The 15,867-nt window shown below is 38.1% G+C and overlaps 1 protein-coding gene across 4 annotated transcripts in view; it reads left to right on the top strand.

Annotated features, from left to right (window-relative positions):
• ST18 (ST18 C2H2C-type zinc finger transcription factor) overlaps positions 1–11,901 on the top strand; it is a 48,592-nt gene extending 36,691 nt beyond the window's left edge. For all 4 annotated transcript variants that reach the window (XM_069005960.1, XM_069005964.1, XM_069005961.1 and 1 more), the window contains 7 exons: positions 3,266–3,328; positions 3,424–3,504; positions 4,545–4,766; positions 6,831–6,919; positions 8,381–8,484; positions 10,663–10,806; positions 11,605–11,901. In XM_069005960.1, coding sequence (XP_068862061.1) covers positions 3,266–3,328; positions 3,424–3,504; positions 4,545–4,766; positions 6,831–6,919; positions 8,381–8,484; positions 10,663–10,806; positions 11,605–11,745 — 844 coding nt within the window. In that variant the 3' untranslated portion in view covers positions 11,746–11,901. The remainder of the gene's footprint in view (positions 1–3,265; positions 3,329–3,423; positions 3,505–4,544; positions 4,767–6,830; positions 6,920–8,380; positions 8,485–10,662; positions 10,807–11,604) is intronic.
• Positions 11,902–15,867: the final 3,966 nt, after the last annotated feature.

Below are 15,867 nucleotides of genomic sequence, written 5' to 3'. Positions count from 1 at the left end.
TTATGCCAAAATTCTGCAGTCATGCTTGTGCTGGTGTAGTCATATCAATAGTTAATTTTAGTATTGCTGTGTGAGCAGAGGGCATAAACGCTCATAGAATCAGGCCAGGAAAGTACCCTCATGTAGTTAGGCATGAATATGAAAAAGCTGTGTATTTTTTCCAAATGTTATTCATGTTTAATTTGCCAGAATCAAGATAAGATTTTGGCTTTAATTATGAAACTCTATGCCAGCAAAGATACAAGGCTTCCATGTGATCCACAGTTTGGAAATAAGGAAGATCTGCTCAGAAAGTGGGCCTGCGATTCAGACTCAAGAAAATTTCTATATGAGGATTCTTGCTGCTCAGAACAATCTGAGGTGGTCAATTTAAAACATAATAAGTTTGATGATGACTCAGGTTTTAAAGCTAAAAAGGATAATTTTGGCTGATACTCTATTTAGTTGAAGAGCTTGCTTATCAAGCCTTAAAGAATTTTAAATGTGTACTTTAGAGAGATATTTACTAACAATTCAGAAGCTTTGAGGAATAGGTGGTCAGTCCTATCTTTAGACAAGTTTTTGCAGTAGTTAAATGTCAATTTCTAGGAGAGATTTGAGCAGTTTTTCTACAGGAGTTCTACATAAAACATTGATACTGATACTGGGTTTGCTTAAACTACAGTTCATATCCAACACCCCCAGTGAGCTTTTGAGGGAGCAAATATACCAGAAGTGCTCCTAAACCTGCAGCTCAGTGTTTAAAATTTGCATGTAGTTGTAGTTCATCTTCCTAAAGATAAAGCAATCCTCTTGGAGAAAGGGACAAAATGGGAGGTACTCGATGCCCATTTGCAAGATTTTATATGTGAAATTGCTGAGAGGTTTGTGTTTGAATAACAAATTTGGAAGGACTGTAAAAGAACTTGTAACCTACACCCACCTGAGGGTTGACATCTCTTAATTTGACCTCCTGAGACCTCTGGCCCTTCAATTTAAATCTTATTTTGTTGGCTCTGCACAGGAATCCATTATAGAGGATGACTCCCTAAGCTGGGGCACCAGTCCAAACACCAGTTAAAAGCTGATGAAATTCCACAGCATTACTGAGTGCAAGGCAATAGATTTTTGGTCTATTTTGTGTTCTGGAATTTCACAATCCATACAAAGATATAACTAATATTTGGAAAACCCAACCCAGTGGTCAAGATTAAGAGTCTTGCTAATTAAGCTTTTTACTGATTTGTCAGTAGTCCACCTGAAATATCATCTTATAACTTCATTATGATTGATAATATCTCAGCCTCAAATCTTCAGTGACCTCCAGAATAGCTTGGATTCCAATGCAGTTGGAAATCTGTCTGCTGCCAGAAGTGGTAAATACAGATGGTGTGATTTAAAATTTAATTCAGTGTCCTTTTTAAGTATATTCACAACTCTCAGACTTTCAGATCTGAATGTCTCACACAAATTTTACTGAATTAAAGTCCACCTCCAGTCTATGCAGGGAGCCCTTCCATCTGTGATCATCTGATAAAACAAGTAGCTAAAATTAATAGCCATAGTTTTTGGCAGGTGTTCTGGATTTACTTTTGAGCATTCACGCTCTCCAGACATCTGCCCTTGCTGCCTGCTCCACATGACATTGTGCCCAGTCCTTGTCCCACACTTAGACAGGTCAATATTTAGTTCTACACAGCCAAGCATATCCTGGCACTCTGCAGCCCCCACCTTTACCTTTGCTGTCAGTGTGAGGCAAGTTGTTCTGCCAAAAATATTTTGTTCACAAAGTGTCATCGTGAAATGTTTTGACATTATCTTTTAAAAAAAAAGTCACCCCCTTCTTAATTTGAAATTATTTGCTGAATTCTACGTGAATCAATGCATAAATTTTTTCATGTCCAAAAGAAGTCAGATTTTTGACAAATTAATTGTTCACAGAAAAGTAGTTTTAAATATTCTGTGAAGAGATGCACCTGCACACTCAGATGTGCTATTACAATTATATTTGTAGGTGTTTTCCATGGCAGCCTACCAATGATGAGATTAAATCACGAATCTCTTTAACTCGGGAAAGATTCAGTAACAACTTAAGAGCATATTGAACCATGCAAGTTTCCTTAATGGTTCAGTACAACATTATTTGGCACAACTCCTTATGTAATTCTGATACTCTGTAAAAATCATAGCATTTCAAAGTCCCCTAGGGTTGCTTAGCATAAGAACTTTGTGTTGTATAATACAGAAACATAGAAAAGGCTGGCATAACTTCTAAAGGCAAAGGTTTTTGGTGCTGCTTTGTGTGCTGAGGTATGTTTATAGTCTCTGAAAAAAACCTCAAACCAAGCCACCCCACAAACATACAGCAGCCTTAAATAAAATAGTTTTTAAAAAGAAAAATTAAAAAAAAAAGAAAAATCTCTGTACTTCTGAGATGGAAGGTGTTACGAGTAAGGTCCTTCTGCAAACCCCACAGAAGTCAGTGGGAAGCCCTACTGACTCCATCTGGCTTTTGGGGCACAGCAAGCAAGAAGCCCTACCTGCCAGACCACTGGAAAAAACACAGTAATAGGCAGGTTTTTTTCTTTTTATTGTATAGATGTTTCAGTATCAAATGTTCATACCCAAAAAGGCTTGTTTGTTGCACATACACAGAGATACCCCTTAACCATAAGAAATAAGCATAATCCAATTGCTCAGCTGAATACCCAATTGAATCTCATGCTAGAAAGAGATGGTCCTGTGGTATGCTTCCAGTGCTAGAACACACAGATTATTAAATTCAAATTCTGGATATCATCTACTGATGCCCAAAAGTAAAACTGCTTCTCTGCTTTCATTTCCCCTTCTGTAAATACTGGCAAAGGGCTTCTTTAGATCTGTACCTGAAAACATCATCATAAAAAACAAACACATGATAGTAAATTTACAAATAGATCTATATCAAGCTGCTTTTTTTTCTTCTCTTTGTAATGTTGATTCTGTACAAGGAAAAAATGCTCAATGCAAATATTGATAAAAACTAATTAAATCTACACATCACATACAATATATCTCTCATTCTTACTGAATTCTGCTATTTTAAAAAAATACCCAAAAAAAAGGAGTCTGCTTATTTAAAAAAAAAAGCAAACCAACAAACAAAAAACCCACGAGAGCTAGGTTTAGTTATTCAACAAAAGCTCTGCTGTTCTTTATTCCACTCTAGACAAAATATAGAATGTACACGTTGTTCACTCTGTATCTTTGTGGCTGTATTTTGTAAGCTTCCTGTATTATTCCATAGGTGCCCAACACCTGGCTGTGACGGCTCTGGCCACGTGACAGGGAACTATGCATCCCACAGAAGGTAACAACCATCCCATCGCAGGGGGCTGCAGTGCTCAGGGCTCTCGGCTGGCAGCAGCAGAAAGAGGTGGCTCTTACTCTGTGTGCTTCTTTCAGCTTGTCTGGTTGTCCTCGTGCCAGGAAAGGAGGTATCAAAGTCACTCCTACCAAGGAAGAAAAAGAAGACCCTGAACTTAAGTGAGTGAGAAGCAGGGGTCCACCACCAGCGGAGGGGGGAAGTGGCCTGTGAGTGTTCAGGACTTGAGGAATCTCAGGGAGATGCTCCAGTTAATCTGAACCATATGAGAATAGTGCCTAGAGCTGGAACCAAACCAAGTGTTTCTGCTTCTAGTGAAGTTGGTGGAGTCCATCACCTAGGAGACTAAACAGTGAGGAAGGATTGCTATATCTGCTTGCATCGCTCCAATTATTTTAAAGAGTGCTATGCAAGTGCCACCTGGTTGAAAAATTTGGCAAAATGAAGGAAAATTATTACTGACTGAGGTGAAACATATCAGATAATTAAATCAGAGCGACACCTTCAAAATATGTTCCAGAGAACTTAAATATCTGTAAATCTCATGTCTTTTCTCTATGTATGAATGAAAATTTCACTTAAAATGAAAACTGGAAACTCGGTAGAGATTCACTACATTCCTGGCTAGAATGCACATTCCACTAAAATTTGTAAATGATAACTGTCAGAATATAAAAGTGAAGACTTAGCTGAATGCAATACCTGCCTTAATACTTGCTAGTGATATATGCAAAACTGCATAACACTGACAGAGCAGCACAAAAAATTCCCTATCCTTTCTTTGCAAGTATTTGCATGGGTTTCCATGCAAGTTTTCCAGTTACAGGAACCCACCCTCCTCTTCATACCAGAAACCGAGGTAGAAAGGAGGCAATGTTGACTTTCCATATACTTGAAGATTTATTGGCTGTGATAGAACTTCAATTTTCTTTTCTGGTAAAATACTATCTAAATGAATGTCTTATCTTCTTAGTCTCTACAAGTGTAATTTAAATTGCCTTATTTTAAGATCACCTGAACCCCCATAACTCAGCTTGACAAGAATTGGATGCTCAGGTACAGTGTGCCACCAGGGACCAAGACTTAATCCATTAAAGCAAAGTAGCAAAGGCAGCTGGAATGATTTTCTCAGAATTTTTTGAGACTGTCTTTGCCTGATCTCTCCAGTGAAAACGAGGGTTCTTTTGCTGTGTTTCTGTAGATGTCCAGTGATAGGCTGTGATGGCCAAGGTCACATATCAGGTAAATACACTTCTCATCGCACTGCTTCTGGTTGTCCTTTGGCTGCCAAGAGACAGAAGGAGAGTCCTGTCAATGGGTCTTCACTATCCTGGAAACTGAACAAACAAGAGCTGCCACACTGTCCTTTGCCAGGCTGCAACGGGCTGGGTCATGTTAATAATGTTTTTGTCACCCACAGAAGGTATAACTTTGTGTTTTCTCTTTTCATTTTTCCTTAACATTCCACTTTGAATTGGCAATATGTGAGGTTAGAGTCAGAATAAATTGTGCTGAAGTTTTTTGAGTAACAACACAGTTTACATTGCAGCTAAAGTAATACAAAACAGAATTACTTTGAGAGACTTAAATTTTTATGTCTTTTTCTGTGTTCCCATTGAAGCATGACTTTTCGAAGTGTTCAGATTAGCACAAAGCCTATGCAGTTTAAAATTAAATAGAGTTCTTTCCTAGGGAAATATGGAGTTGTATCCACATATCTTCAAAAGAAAAGAGAAATATCATTGAAATGTCACCAGGAAAGTTTCAGCCAGGAGTCATTCATTTCATCTTTCTACCAGTGGAAAAGTTATACTCATAAACTTTGTATTTAAACAACTAAAGCCATACAAAGAAAAAACAATAAGCATGCAGCACTCATATGGATTAAAGAATTTTGAAGTTATGACAATCGTACAAAAAAATTGTCCTTACAGAGGAGTCACACACATAACTAACAACAACAAACATCATTATCATTGTGAAAAAAAATTCCTATAATCTGACCATATTGAATCAAAAATAAACAAATAATCTGATTACAGTATCTGAATTAATATCTGGCAAGTTTGGTTTTCTGTCTTTAACAGTAATTAAGTCTACATTCTCTATCTCCTTTGCTTTCTTCCTAATACACTGAACCAACTTCTTCAATACAAGAATGTCCAAGGTGATTTGAATGAATTCAGTCAGAGTCCAGTGTTATCCTAATTTTATTCCCTATATCCCATCTAAAAGTCTTTCTATTAGGACACTACCCTTAAATTGTGGCTAATTAAGCAAGTAGCATAAACTGTATTTTAGCTGGTTGCAATTCGTAGTACAGATGATTCCTGTCCTACGTAAGACTGGGTCACTCTCAAGATCACATTAGTTAAAATGTGGTAGCAAATATAGCTTGGTTTGGTATCCTTTCCTAAGACATTTGAAGCCCAACAAGTAATTCATGACTTTCAAACAACCTCCCAGTTAGCAATCTGCTCTGGGCAGAGGTAAAAAGCAGAAATTTAGATCTGAAGAACTAACATATTCCCCTGTATAATTTTTACCTAAGCTAACAGGAAAAGCTTGGGTTTTGTTGGGAGCTTTTTTGTTGTTTTGGGTTTTTTTTCCTATGTGGAAATTCCATGTCTGTTAGGATTTTCTTTTTTTTTTTTTTAAATTTTTACACACACACACACACACACACACACACGCACATCATTCATTTTCCTGTGGACCAAAATTTTCCCTCACTCCTTGGCTACACCTAAATACAAATCCTTCTGCCAGTTCTTCAGCATATGGGTAATTCTTTGTTATTTATAAAGATAGTATTAAGACAGTGCAATTCCTCTTAGCCCTTTAGTGGGCTATAAAAATTGCCTCAGATAATTACCAGCTGATGAAATTGTAAGCTTTGAAATAGCAAAATGTAATTTAATGTGAAGAGTGGTTAAAAAGCAAACTGAATATATAATAGAACCATTCAAAAAAGCTATTACAGCCTATAGGGTATATCCAGAGTTATTATTGTATTGATGATTATTATGTATCAACAAAGTGATACAATAATTGTGCACTGTGGACATCATCCCATTAATTAATTTTTTTTAGGATAGCAAACTTGCCATTTTAAACTACCATACTCTCCTCTCCTTTGGAGCACAATCCCTTGATAAAAACAGTTTATAAATGTTTGAACTTTAAGAGTTCTGTAAATGCTTCTTCATGTAACTTAACAGCAGCTGCCACTGCAATTTTGATTATTTTGAAATATGCTTAAGAGTTGTTTACTCACAGACTGAGATTTCTGTGCCAATTTTCAAGCTGGAATATACAGCTAAATGGCTCTTTATGAGTTATGTCATTCCCCGAAGCCATGCTATAATGGAGATACTGATGTGACCTTAGGTACAGAGGTCTGTCCAAGTGCATGATAATATTGCCTGAAAAGATTGTTGCCATTTTCAAGTGGGTGATAATGTTTTTTTTTTCCTATCCTTTTCAGCCTGTCTGGTTGTCCTCTGAATGCACAAACCATAAAAAAGGGCAAAATTTCGGAAGAATTAATGACTATCAAGCTTAAAGCAAGTGGTGGTAAGGAGATCTGTAAAAGATGATGACATTTATTCAGATAGAAGGGCCCTAGCTCCCATTTATACTTGTGCCCCTTCATGCCATTCTGGCATTAATTCTCACTACTTTCAGTTGTCTCTAGCAATAAAAAATCTTGAATAACAAAAATATTTGCATGAGAGATTATAAAATTATTCTTATTTACATCTTGATAACTCAGCATTGAGGGTATGCTCTTGTCCCAGAGTATTATTTTTTTTATTTGGATATGCTTTCAATATTGTTGTTATTAACAAACTATTAGTTCCAGATCAGGAGGACTTAGCTATCTGACGAATAAGGTAAGAAGGGAGAAATATTGTGGGCAGAAATTGACTCATCTCCCTAACTTGAATCCTACACGGTTTAGTATCTTTGCAGTGCTTGTGTAGTTTAGCTAAGCTAAGTGCAAAGCAATAATTACCGAAGAGTTGCAGGGGGGAAATGTGTAGGAGTCTCCCTTCTTATACAATGTGCTTTAGCAAGTTGGGCACTGAGCCAGGATTCAGGAAATTTAGTCTTTAGCCTCCAACTGCTGAGCAAAACGGTTGTGTTACTGCTTACAGATTTCCCAGGCTGGCTCCCCAGTAGACTCAGTTCTAGGCTTTAAAGCTGTAACAACAACAGTGGCCCAAATCTGCAGGCAGAGTTGGGCTCACAGTGATGCTAAGCAGAAACATGCACACGTATTGCCGGCAGCTGCTACAGCTCAGTGTTTTTCAGGACAAGGCTTTCATTAAAGAACTGAAGCTTTTTTCCTTTGCTGTCTAACTTGTTGGGATGTAAAACACTAGATTCCTTTTTTTTTTTTTCCTTCCCTGTAATGCTTGTAAGCTTTCTGACAATTTCCCCTTTCCTGTTATTTAAATTTCACTATTTATCAGATATAACTAAGGCTGTGCTTATTGAAATTATTCTGCACAGGAGTTTGCCCCCACAGAAATTCTTGCAAGATCAGAAAGAGGTACAGATTGATTTACTGGAGTCAGCAATTTTACTAGTGAAGATGTTGCCCTGGGATGTTCACTGAAAAAGAAGGGTTGCTGTTACATTTCTTTTAAAACCAAACCAACCAAACCAAAAATCCCCCAATCCTAAACAGCGTAAATATCCCCTCATGTTTTATGATAAACTTTCCTCTTTCTGGGAAATTTTTCCTTTCTGTACCCTCCAGCTTGTAGTTGCATGTTGCAATGAAAAAAAGAAATTGTGAAAAAATGAGGACTAAGATAGCCCCATCTATGTTTCAGATCATGTAGATGTTTAACAAGTAGGAAACAATTTTGACAGTAAAAGCAAACTAAAAGACAATTTAAGGATCAATCATTTGATGAAAAGCTTATTTTCCTATGGTTAGGTAACAGGTAACACAGCTTATTACTCATACATCCATTTGCATGTGGACATTTTAAATCTGATATTGTTATTTTCAACTATTTACAGGTATTGAGAGTGATGAAGAAATAAGACACTTGGATGAGGAAATAAAAGAACTGAATGAATCCAATCTTAAAATTGAAGCTGATATGATGAAACTTCAAACTCAGGTATGCCATAAATGTGAAACCTTTTCTTATGTTATGTTTAAGCACGATGAATAAATTAAATGCTATGTAAATGCTATGTTTAAAAATTGCTAGTCTCCTGTGCACTTGTTTTTCCAGCTCTTGTTTGTGTTTTCTGTAAATAAGCAGCAGGTATTGTCTTAAAGATCTGAATGACAGATTCAGGGCAGTTTGGAGTTAATCTTGGCAAGCAGAAAAAAACATACTCACCAAACAAAACATGCATTTTCCTTTGTTGACCAAACATTTGTTCACCAAACCATGCAGATCATATGACGTGAGTTTTTAGGGATGATAATTCCTCTTACTAACCCACTCCAAGTCTTAATGAGAGTTGACTTTGTTATGTGTACCTAAGAAAACCTTCCCAGTTTAGTTCACCTGCTGTCAGTTATTGAAATAGTTTGAATTTTGCCTCCAGGCAACACCTGGTAAAGAATGTATACCTTTTGCTAATTTGTGTAGCAGAGGATTTTGACAGGAGTTATGGAAAAGAGCCATTCTCTGTCAGTATTTTGTATACTGGAGAATGAAGTTGGCTTTAAGATGCTGCCAGTGGTTCTATGGAGTGAGCTATATAGCTTCATCCCTACAGAGACTCCCATGTGCACCTGGAAGCTAACCTGGGCAGACTGGGTAAAAGCAAGGGCAGAAGCTTACTCAGAATTTTCAGGATAAGAGTGAAAGGAAAAAGTTCCTAAATGAGATCTGTGAACTGAATATAAGTCTAAACCGATCTAAACCAAACTGAGTGTAACCATACCCCCTGTATTTGTACCACATTGGAATGAGCAGCGCTGACTCACGCTGTTTTTGCAATAACCACTGCGTGTATGGTCTAAACAAGGTAGAAGTCTGTGCCACCTGTGCTGGATCTAAACAATCTGTGAGGATGTCCAGCCCAAACTGCACTGCAGGGGGGCCTCTGCTCAGTGTCTCAGGACACTTAGCTCTCTCTGGTGATCGCTGTGCTATTTTCATGGAGATTGCCCCATTTATGCAGCCAGATTTCTTCTCCCCGGACTTTCTCCCTGGTGAAGGCACTTTGACCAGCAAAGCCCGAACTGAACTACAGCAGAAAACGTGAATCTCCTACGTCCTTTAAATCTACCCCCGCCAGGCGTTAGACTGCTACAAACACCTTCCAAAGGAGGGGTTGTAGTGGATGGCAGGCACGCAAAAACTGGTTTCTCACACTGGGGAGTTTTGCTGTGTGGAAGGAAGTAAAGTGGCCACAGCAGGAGGCAATTAAGTAGTGCAAAGAGGTGCATACTAATAAGGACAGGGTGGGCATGGCAATCGTGGATACGACTGCACGGATCCACGCCTTGTGGAGCTGTGGCGGGGCACAGGGATGGCAGCCCTTGGCTCTGCCCTGCCGAGCTGGCTGCTCCCGGGACAAGGAGCGGGGCAGGAGGAAACCAGACCCTGCCGTTGCTGGTTTTGTTTTTTCAGCACTGCTTTTGACATCTAAGCTTTCAGAGCTCAGTATATCCCAGAGCTCTCACTTCAAAAAGACACCATTTTTTTCTACTTGGCTGCTTTTTCCCACTCTTTCCAAAATCCTCCTTTCCATTCTGTTGGTCAGAGATCATCTTTGTGATGTGTGCTCATCCTCTCAGTTTGCTTTCCACTCTATTTTCCCTTATTGTTTCCAGCGCCAGGCCTGTTGCTAATCCCAGCCAGCCCAGAGCTCACCCAGGAGCAGGGCAGGAAAGTAGCACAGCAGCTAATACCCGTGCCCTCGCTATTGTGGCCGAGCAGCAGGGATGCTGTAAGAGCAGGACAGCAAAGTAAACATCAGCCTCCTTTCTCCTTCTCTCCGCCAGCCCTGAGGCCACACTCTCCACCCCAGCTCCACACCGACCTTCCTCTCCAGGCTCAATTCCCTCCTCCCACTCTGGGGCACTCTCCAGTTCCTTGCTTTCACAAGGTTTCCTCATGAACCAGCAGCAAAGTCCATTGTTTCAGAGCAAACACAATCTCTTCTTTGCTCTGAATGTTCGGTGGAGAAGTTATGTCTCTCCCCAAAAAAGCATAGCTGAGTTTCAGATTATCATGGCCTCTCGTAATCACCCAGTTGATATTTTGGGTTCAAACTGCAGTAACGATGTTGCCAAGGGTTTGTCTGTCTGTGTTTGTACCTGCCTGTGTTTTTAGATCACATCTATGGAGAGCAATTTGAAAACAATAGAAGAAGAGAACAAACTCATAGAGCAGAACAACGAAAGCCTGTTGAAGGAGTTAGCTGGCTTAAGCCAAGCCCTTATCTCCAGTCTCGCTGACATTCAGCTTCCACAGATGGTAAGACCACAGCCAGCAACTTCACACCTTCTTTTGAGACTGTCTTGCCAGTGCTTGAAGCAGATGAGCAGGCTCAGGGACCAGCAGGAACACTGGAGCTGCATTAGCAGAGAGCACTTTTAGGCTGATTTACTTTGCAGAGATGTAGGATCATGACATCTGTGTGGTGGTAGGTGCAGTTGCTCCCAGGACTGAGCCAGCCCTGGTATCTCTGCCCTGTACCACGCTGTGCAAGGCAGGCTTTTCCCTCGTCCCTCCCTATCTGAACACCCACACTGCACAAAGAGTGAAAACTTCACACTGATGAGAATCCTTATTTATTCAGCTCCCAGATCAAAACTTTAACCTGTTTCATACAGATGATTCTTCTGGAGCCAACCAAGCTCTATCTTCTCAAAAATTTCACATCTTACCCTCAAACACAGGCCAAATCCAGAGGTACTCGTTTCCAAGCCCCTTTCCAAACATCAAGACTGCCATTGGAAGATTAAGTAAGGACAGTTAAGAGGAATGTCATTCACAATCCCAGAGCCAAATCGACCATAAAAAAGAAAAAATAAAGTTATACTAACCATAATATCTCCAACTCCTTTTCCTGCTTGGAGAGAGTGTGGATTTCCCAGGACATGCAACTCTTGTAATTTCCATAACCCCTCCATTAATTTGGATGGCTGCCCTGTTTATGACTTCTCCCTAGTTGCCATATTGCCCCTTTGACATGCTTTGGGGTTGGGTGTTTGGGTTTTTTCAGCCTTAATTTTACCTCCTACAATTATAATCTGTTTTGTCTCCATTTAGGGGCCAATCAGTGAGCAGAATTTCGAAGCATATGTAAATACACTCACAGACATGTACAGCAATCTGGAACGGGACTATTCCCCCGAATGCAAAGCTCTGCTGGAAAGTATCAAACAGGCAGTGAAGGGCATCCATGTGTAGGATGTGAAAGCTGCTGGGCAACAGAAATTACTTAACAGCAGTAAACTCCAGATGGATCTGTTAGGAGTTCATGTACTGCTAAGGGGTGTAGGTTGCCATGCTGCATTTACAATTGCAACATTGCACTAATTTTTTCCCAGCTGACATAAAAAAAAAAAAAAAAGAATAAAACCACAACAGACTATTTGTATTAACAGCAATGCACTCTGTTAGTATATTGTATTTATTTCAGTACAATTTTTTTTTCTTCTTTTGCACTCAGTTTTTGTAAAGTGAATGTAAAAAGTGTGTGCGACTATTTTTTATATTTTTTATTTATTTCTAATCAAAGAGTTGGTTTTTTTATCTTTTAACAGCATTTTTGCGGCCTGCCATATTTTTACAAATGTGTTTATTAATTTATTTTCCAATGGGATTTTAAATAGACTGAAAGCTATACTGTAAATTAAATAACTTGCTGGGTTTGTACAGGAAGAAAAAAAAAAAACCTATGAAAGTAACAAATGACTGAACCGTGGTTCTAGTTTTATTTTCCTCACATCCTGCTTTTTTATAATGGCTTTGTATCAGAAATGGGTTTGCAGTAACATGAGATGTGAAGATGCATGGAATGAGAAGATAAATGGTGCCCACTAGTGGGGAACTTGGGCTCTTAAAAGCACAGTATGCTGGAAAACAGTGTGTTAAAGAATATGTTAGCAATAATGAAATATAGCAATCAGCAAAGCACTTGACTTGGCTGTGTGATTTAGCCTATGAGAATGATTATTTAAAATGTTTCAAGAGAACTTCATATTTATTTTACCACTGCAGTTTTTGTTCAGAGTTAGCTCATGGAGGGAAACGACAATTATCTTTAAACAAGAAGGGTAACTAGGTAGGTACTGGTACTCTTTTAGTATGAGACATTGAGGTTTTAAGCAAGTGACCAGTATTGCAATGGATTTGGATTTTAAAAAAACGCAAACACATCCCAAGCTGAAGGCTTTGTACATAATGAGTCGAACACATCTCCCCTGAAATGGCATTTAATACTGGTTTGAAGGTAATGGCAGCTGAGAAGGCAGCGGTCTGGAGGGCAACAACACCCCTCTGGCACCACGGTGGTCGCTTGTCCCTTTGAATGACCGGCAGCAACACCGTGACTGGTTTCTCCCATCCTTCTTCACTAAGACTAGGCTGATACTGAATTTGTCACCAGTCTTCTGGTAGGGTACCAAGTGCTACAGAGCAGACAGGCAGGCGTGGACAGATGAGCACTTGCGCAGGGGTGCGGGCGTGCGCCTCGGTATCCGGTTAGCCTGGGTGTGGAACTTCTGACTCCGTCAGAAACTGGCGGTTGCTATAACAGAGGCAATGTCTATTTCAGGGATTGTAAGTAATTAAGCATTGTTTCAGAAGTTTTTTTTATATTTATTTTTTTTAAGAAAAAGGTATAAACAACCAGCTGAACTGCCTTTTTTGTATGCACACACACCTCATGTGCATATGTGCCTCAGTGTAAATGTATACATGGATCTAGTGTGTGTTTAATTTTTCCGTGCTATAATGAAAGTGTTTATTTTTATTAGCCGCATTTATATTTAGATTGAATATGATGGCATTCACAGGCTTGACATATACAATTATATTATTACTGTTCCTGCACAAAAGTACTATTCAGAAGTGATTCAACTCTCATGCACTGTGGTCACTGTTCTGCATTAGGTGGGGCTTGCTTTTTGTTGGGGGGTTGATTCAACTCTCCAATCTTAGTTTAGACAGGGGAAAATGTGTGTTCTTAGGAGCTGTGTTTATTTTTAAATTGATTTTTCAAAAGCTACCATATGTGCTGTCTAATATAAATAGGAGAACACCAAACAAAAATTTGCTATTAAAGTTATTGTTCTTGCTAAAAACACAAAAAGCAAACATTTGTTATACTTGTTAAATGCATACAAAATGAGTTCACACATTACAAAGACTAAAATTTAATTTACTAAATATTTTAACAAATTTGTCATATATTTTATTTAAGTAAAAAAAATCTCTTACTGACCTATGTATTTATTATTATGATTTACTATGGCTTCAGGTTAATTTATCTGTGTTTGGTTGTTTGCTCAGGATGTTCTGTGAAGTATGTTTGTATTTATTTGCCTCCCTTGTACTTGATGTGTTTTGTAATGTGCACTGGTTTTTTTCTTTCTGTTTTTCTTTTTTTTTTTTTTTTTGTGTTTAAATGCATTGATGAGCTATACTGTAAATTAGACCTTTTGTAAAGAGCAATGATGTATGCATTTTTTAATTTGGAGTAGTTTGTATACTGTTTCTTCATACAATTAATATTTCTTACATCAAAACAACAAAATTGTGTTCTGTGCTGTACATTTGGTGTATGGTAGGAAATAAAATTGATAATGAAATATTGCAGCAAGTTTGTTGGGTTTTTTAGCCTCTAGCTGCTGACTTATATTACACCTTCTTAACTGCACCTGGCATTATACGATGTGTCAAATGTTTCTCTTGCTTTGTGTACAAAATGTGTCATCCTCGTAAGTAAATTTCTGATATAAATAGTTTAATTAGTGTTTTACTTTGTCAATTTGAAATAAGGAGGAGAAAAATAGAACAGCTTAAGAGGTCCTTTTCACTTCTGAAGAAGAAAAAAAATCAAGATGATAATCACTGCATTATTTAATGCATTCTTTTCTTGGCAGTTGTAGACTTCATTTATACTGATAAAGTACAGGAGTTGTGCTGTCCTATAACGGCTGCTAAACGATGTTTAAACATAAAAGCCATTGCAAAGTTTCCAGCAATTAGGAACCGCCCACTGTTCCAGTGCAATTTTCTGCTGAGAATTGCAGTGCTTCGACATTGCAGAAATAAAAATCTTCTGGTTTTAGAAAGACAATATTTCCATCTAATGGACTTTCTTTTTTCACTGTTCATTGTAGCGAAAACAGGACAGTTTTGTTTAGGATGCATGCTAATGGCTTCAGGAGCATTTCTTGTCTCAGATTCCAACTTTTCCCAGATAGAGAATAATTTTAATTTGGAAAATAAGGCAAATTTAAATACCATAAAGTATCTGATAATTATTTATTCGACTAGACATATTTAGATAAACCAGAATGGACGGAAAAATAAAAATATGACATGTCCTGCATTTAGCTAGAAGAGAATTTCAAAATTTGCATCACATGAATCCATGATGCTCACAAATCTTGCCAGGTTTGAAGCTGTAGAGTCAGCAAAGGGCTGGAATGAAGACAGACCTGACCTGGGAAGCTCTGCTCCACTGGGGTTCAGAGTTTTCTTTGTTCTAAGACACTTATCCAAGGACAGCATGAACTGGTTCTTTTGATTAAGCCAATTATTAGTTATTTACGTAATATGACTTAATGAATATAAAATAATATTTTTAAGGGTTCTTAAAATTTACTATTTAACTCCCACTGTGGATCTTCATATCATGAGACACTAGTGGGACAGTCTCTTCTCACACATCACAGATGAAGCAGAAACAGGTTAGCAATGTGCCTTAATGCTAAACAGATAAAGACTGAGGCCAACGTTTTCATTTTGTCTGGATGCCTAAATTCAAATCACAAATTTAGAGGGCCTTATTGTCAGACAGACAGCTGTTCACGTGTCATTTTTAAAGTTCTGTACCTAATATGATTATCTACTGTTTATAAGATTGGGGAAAGGCAGTCATGTGAGGATGTTAGGCTCTACATACACCTGAGAAAACTATGCTCTATTCTCAAATGCTTCCAGCAATCTGAGACAAGGATTTGTGTTTTTTTCTGTGAGTAGAAAAACACTTTTCCCAGTGGTTTTGGATAGGAGTATGATATCCACAGTTAAGTGATTAAATTGTTATTATTATCTGAGACTATCTACATTCATCTTTAAACAACTTGATCTGATAATGTTTCAGCATTGAAATTATGGCCCTTTTCCATAAAAAAAAAAAAAAAAAAAAAACCAAACCAAAAAAACAAACAAAAAAACCACTTAAACTTTATTCATTATTAAACTAATATAAGCTGGGGGGTCAGGGATAACCCAAAACAAGAACACCCATTGTGCTTGAACAACCTTTCAAATGATTTTCATTTTCTGAAGTTTCCC

This window comes from Aphelocoma coerulescens, chromosome 2, assembly GCF_041296385.1.
Source record: "Aphelocoma coerulescens isolate FSJ_1873_10779 chromosome 2, UR_Acoe_1.0, whole genome shotgun sequence".
NCBI lineage: Eukaryota > Metazoa > Chordata > Aves > Passeriformes > Corvidae > Aphelocoma > Aphelocoma coerulescens.
The sequence above is the reverse complement of the archived record's forward strand: the minus strand, read 5'-3'. Positions and strand labels throughout refer to the sequence as shown.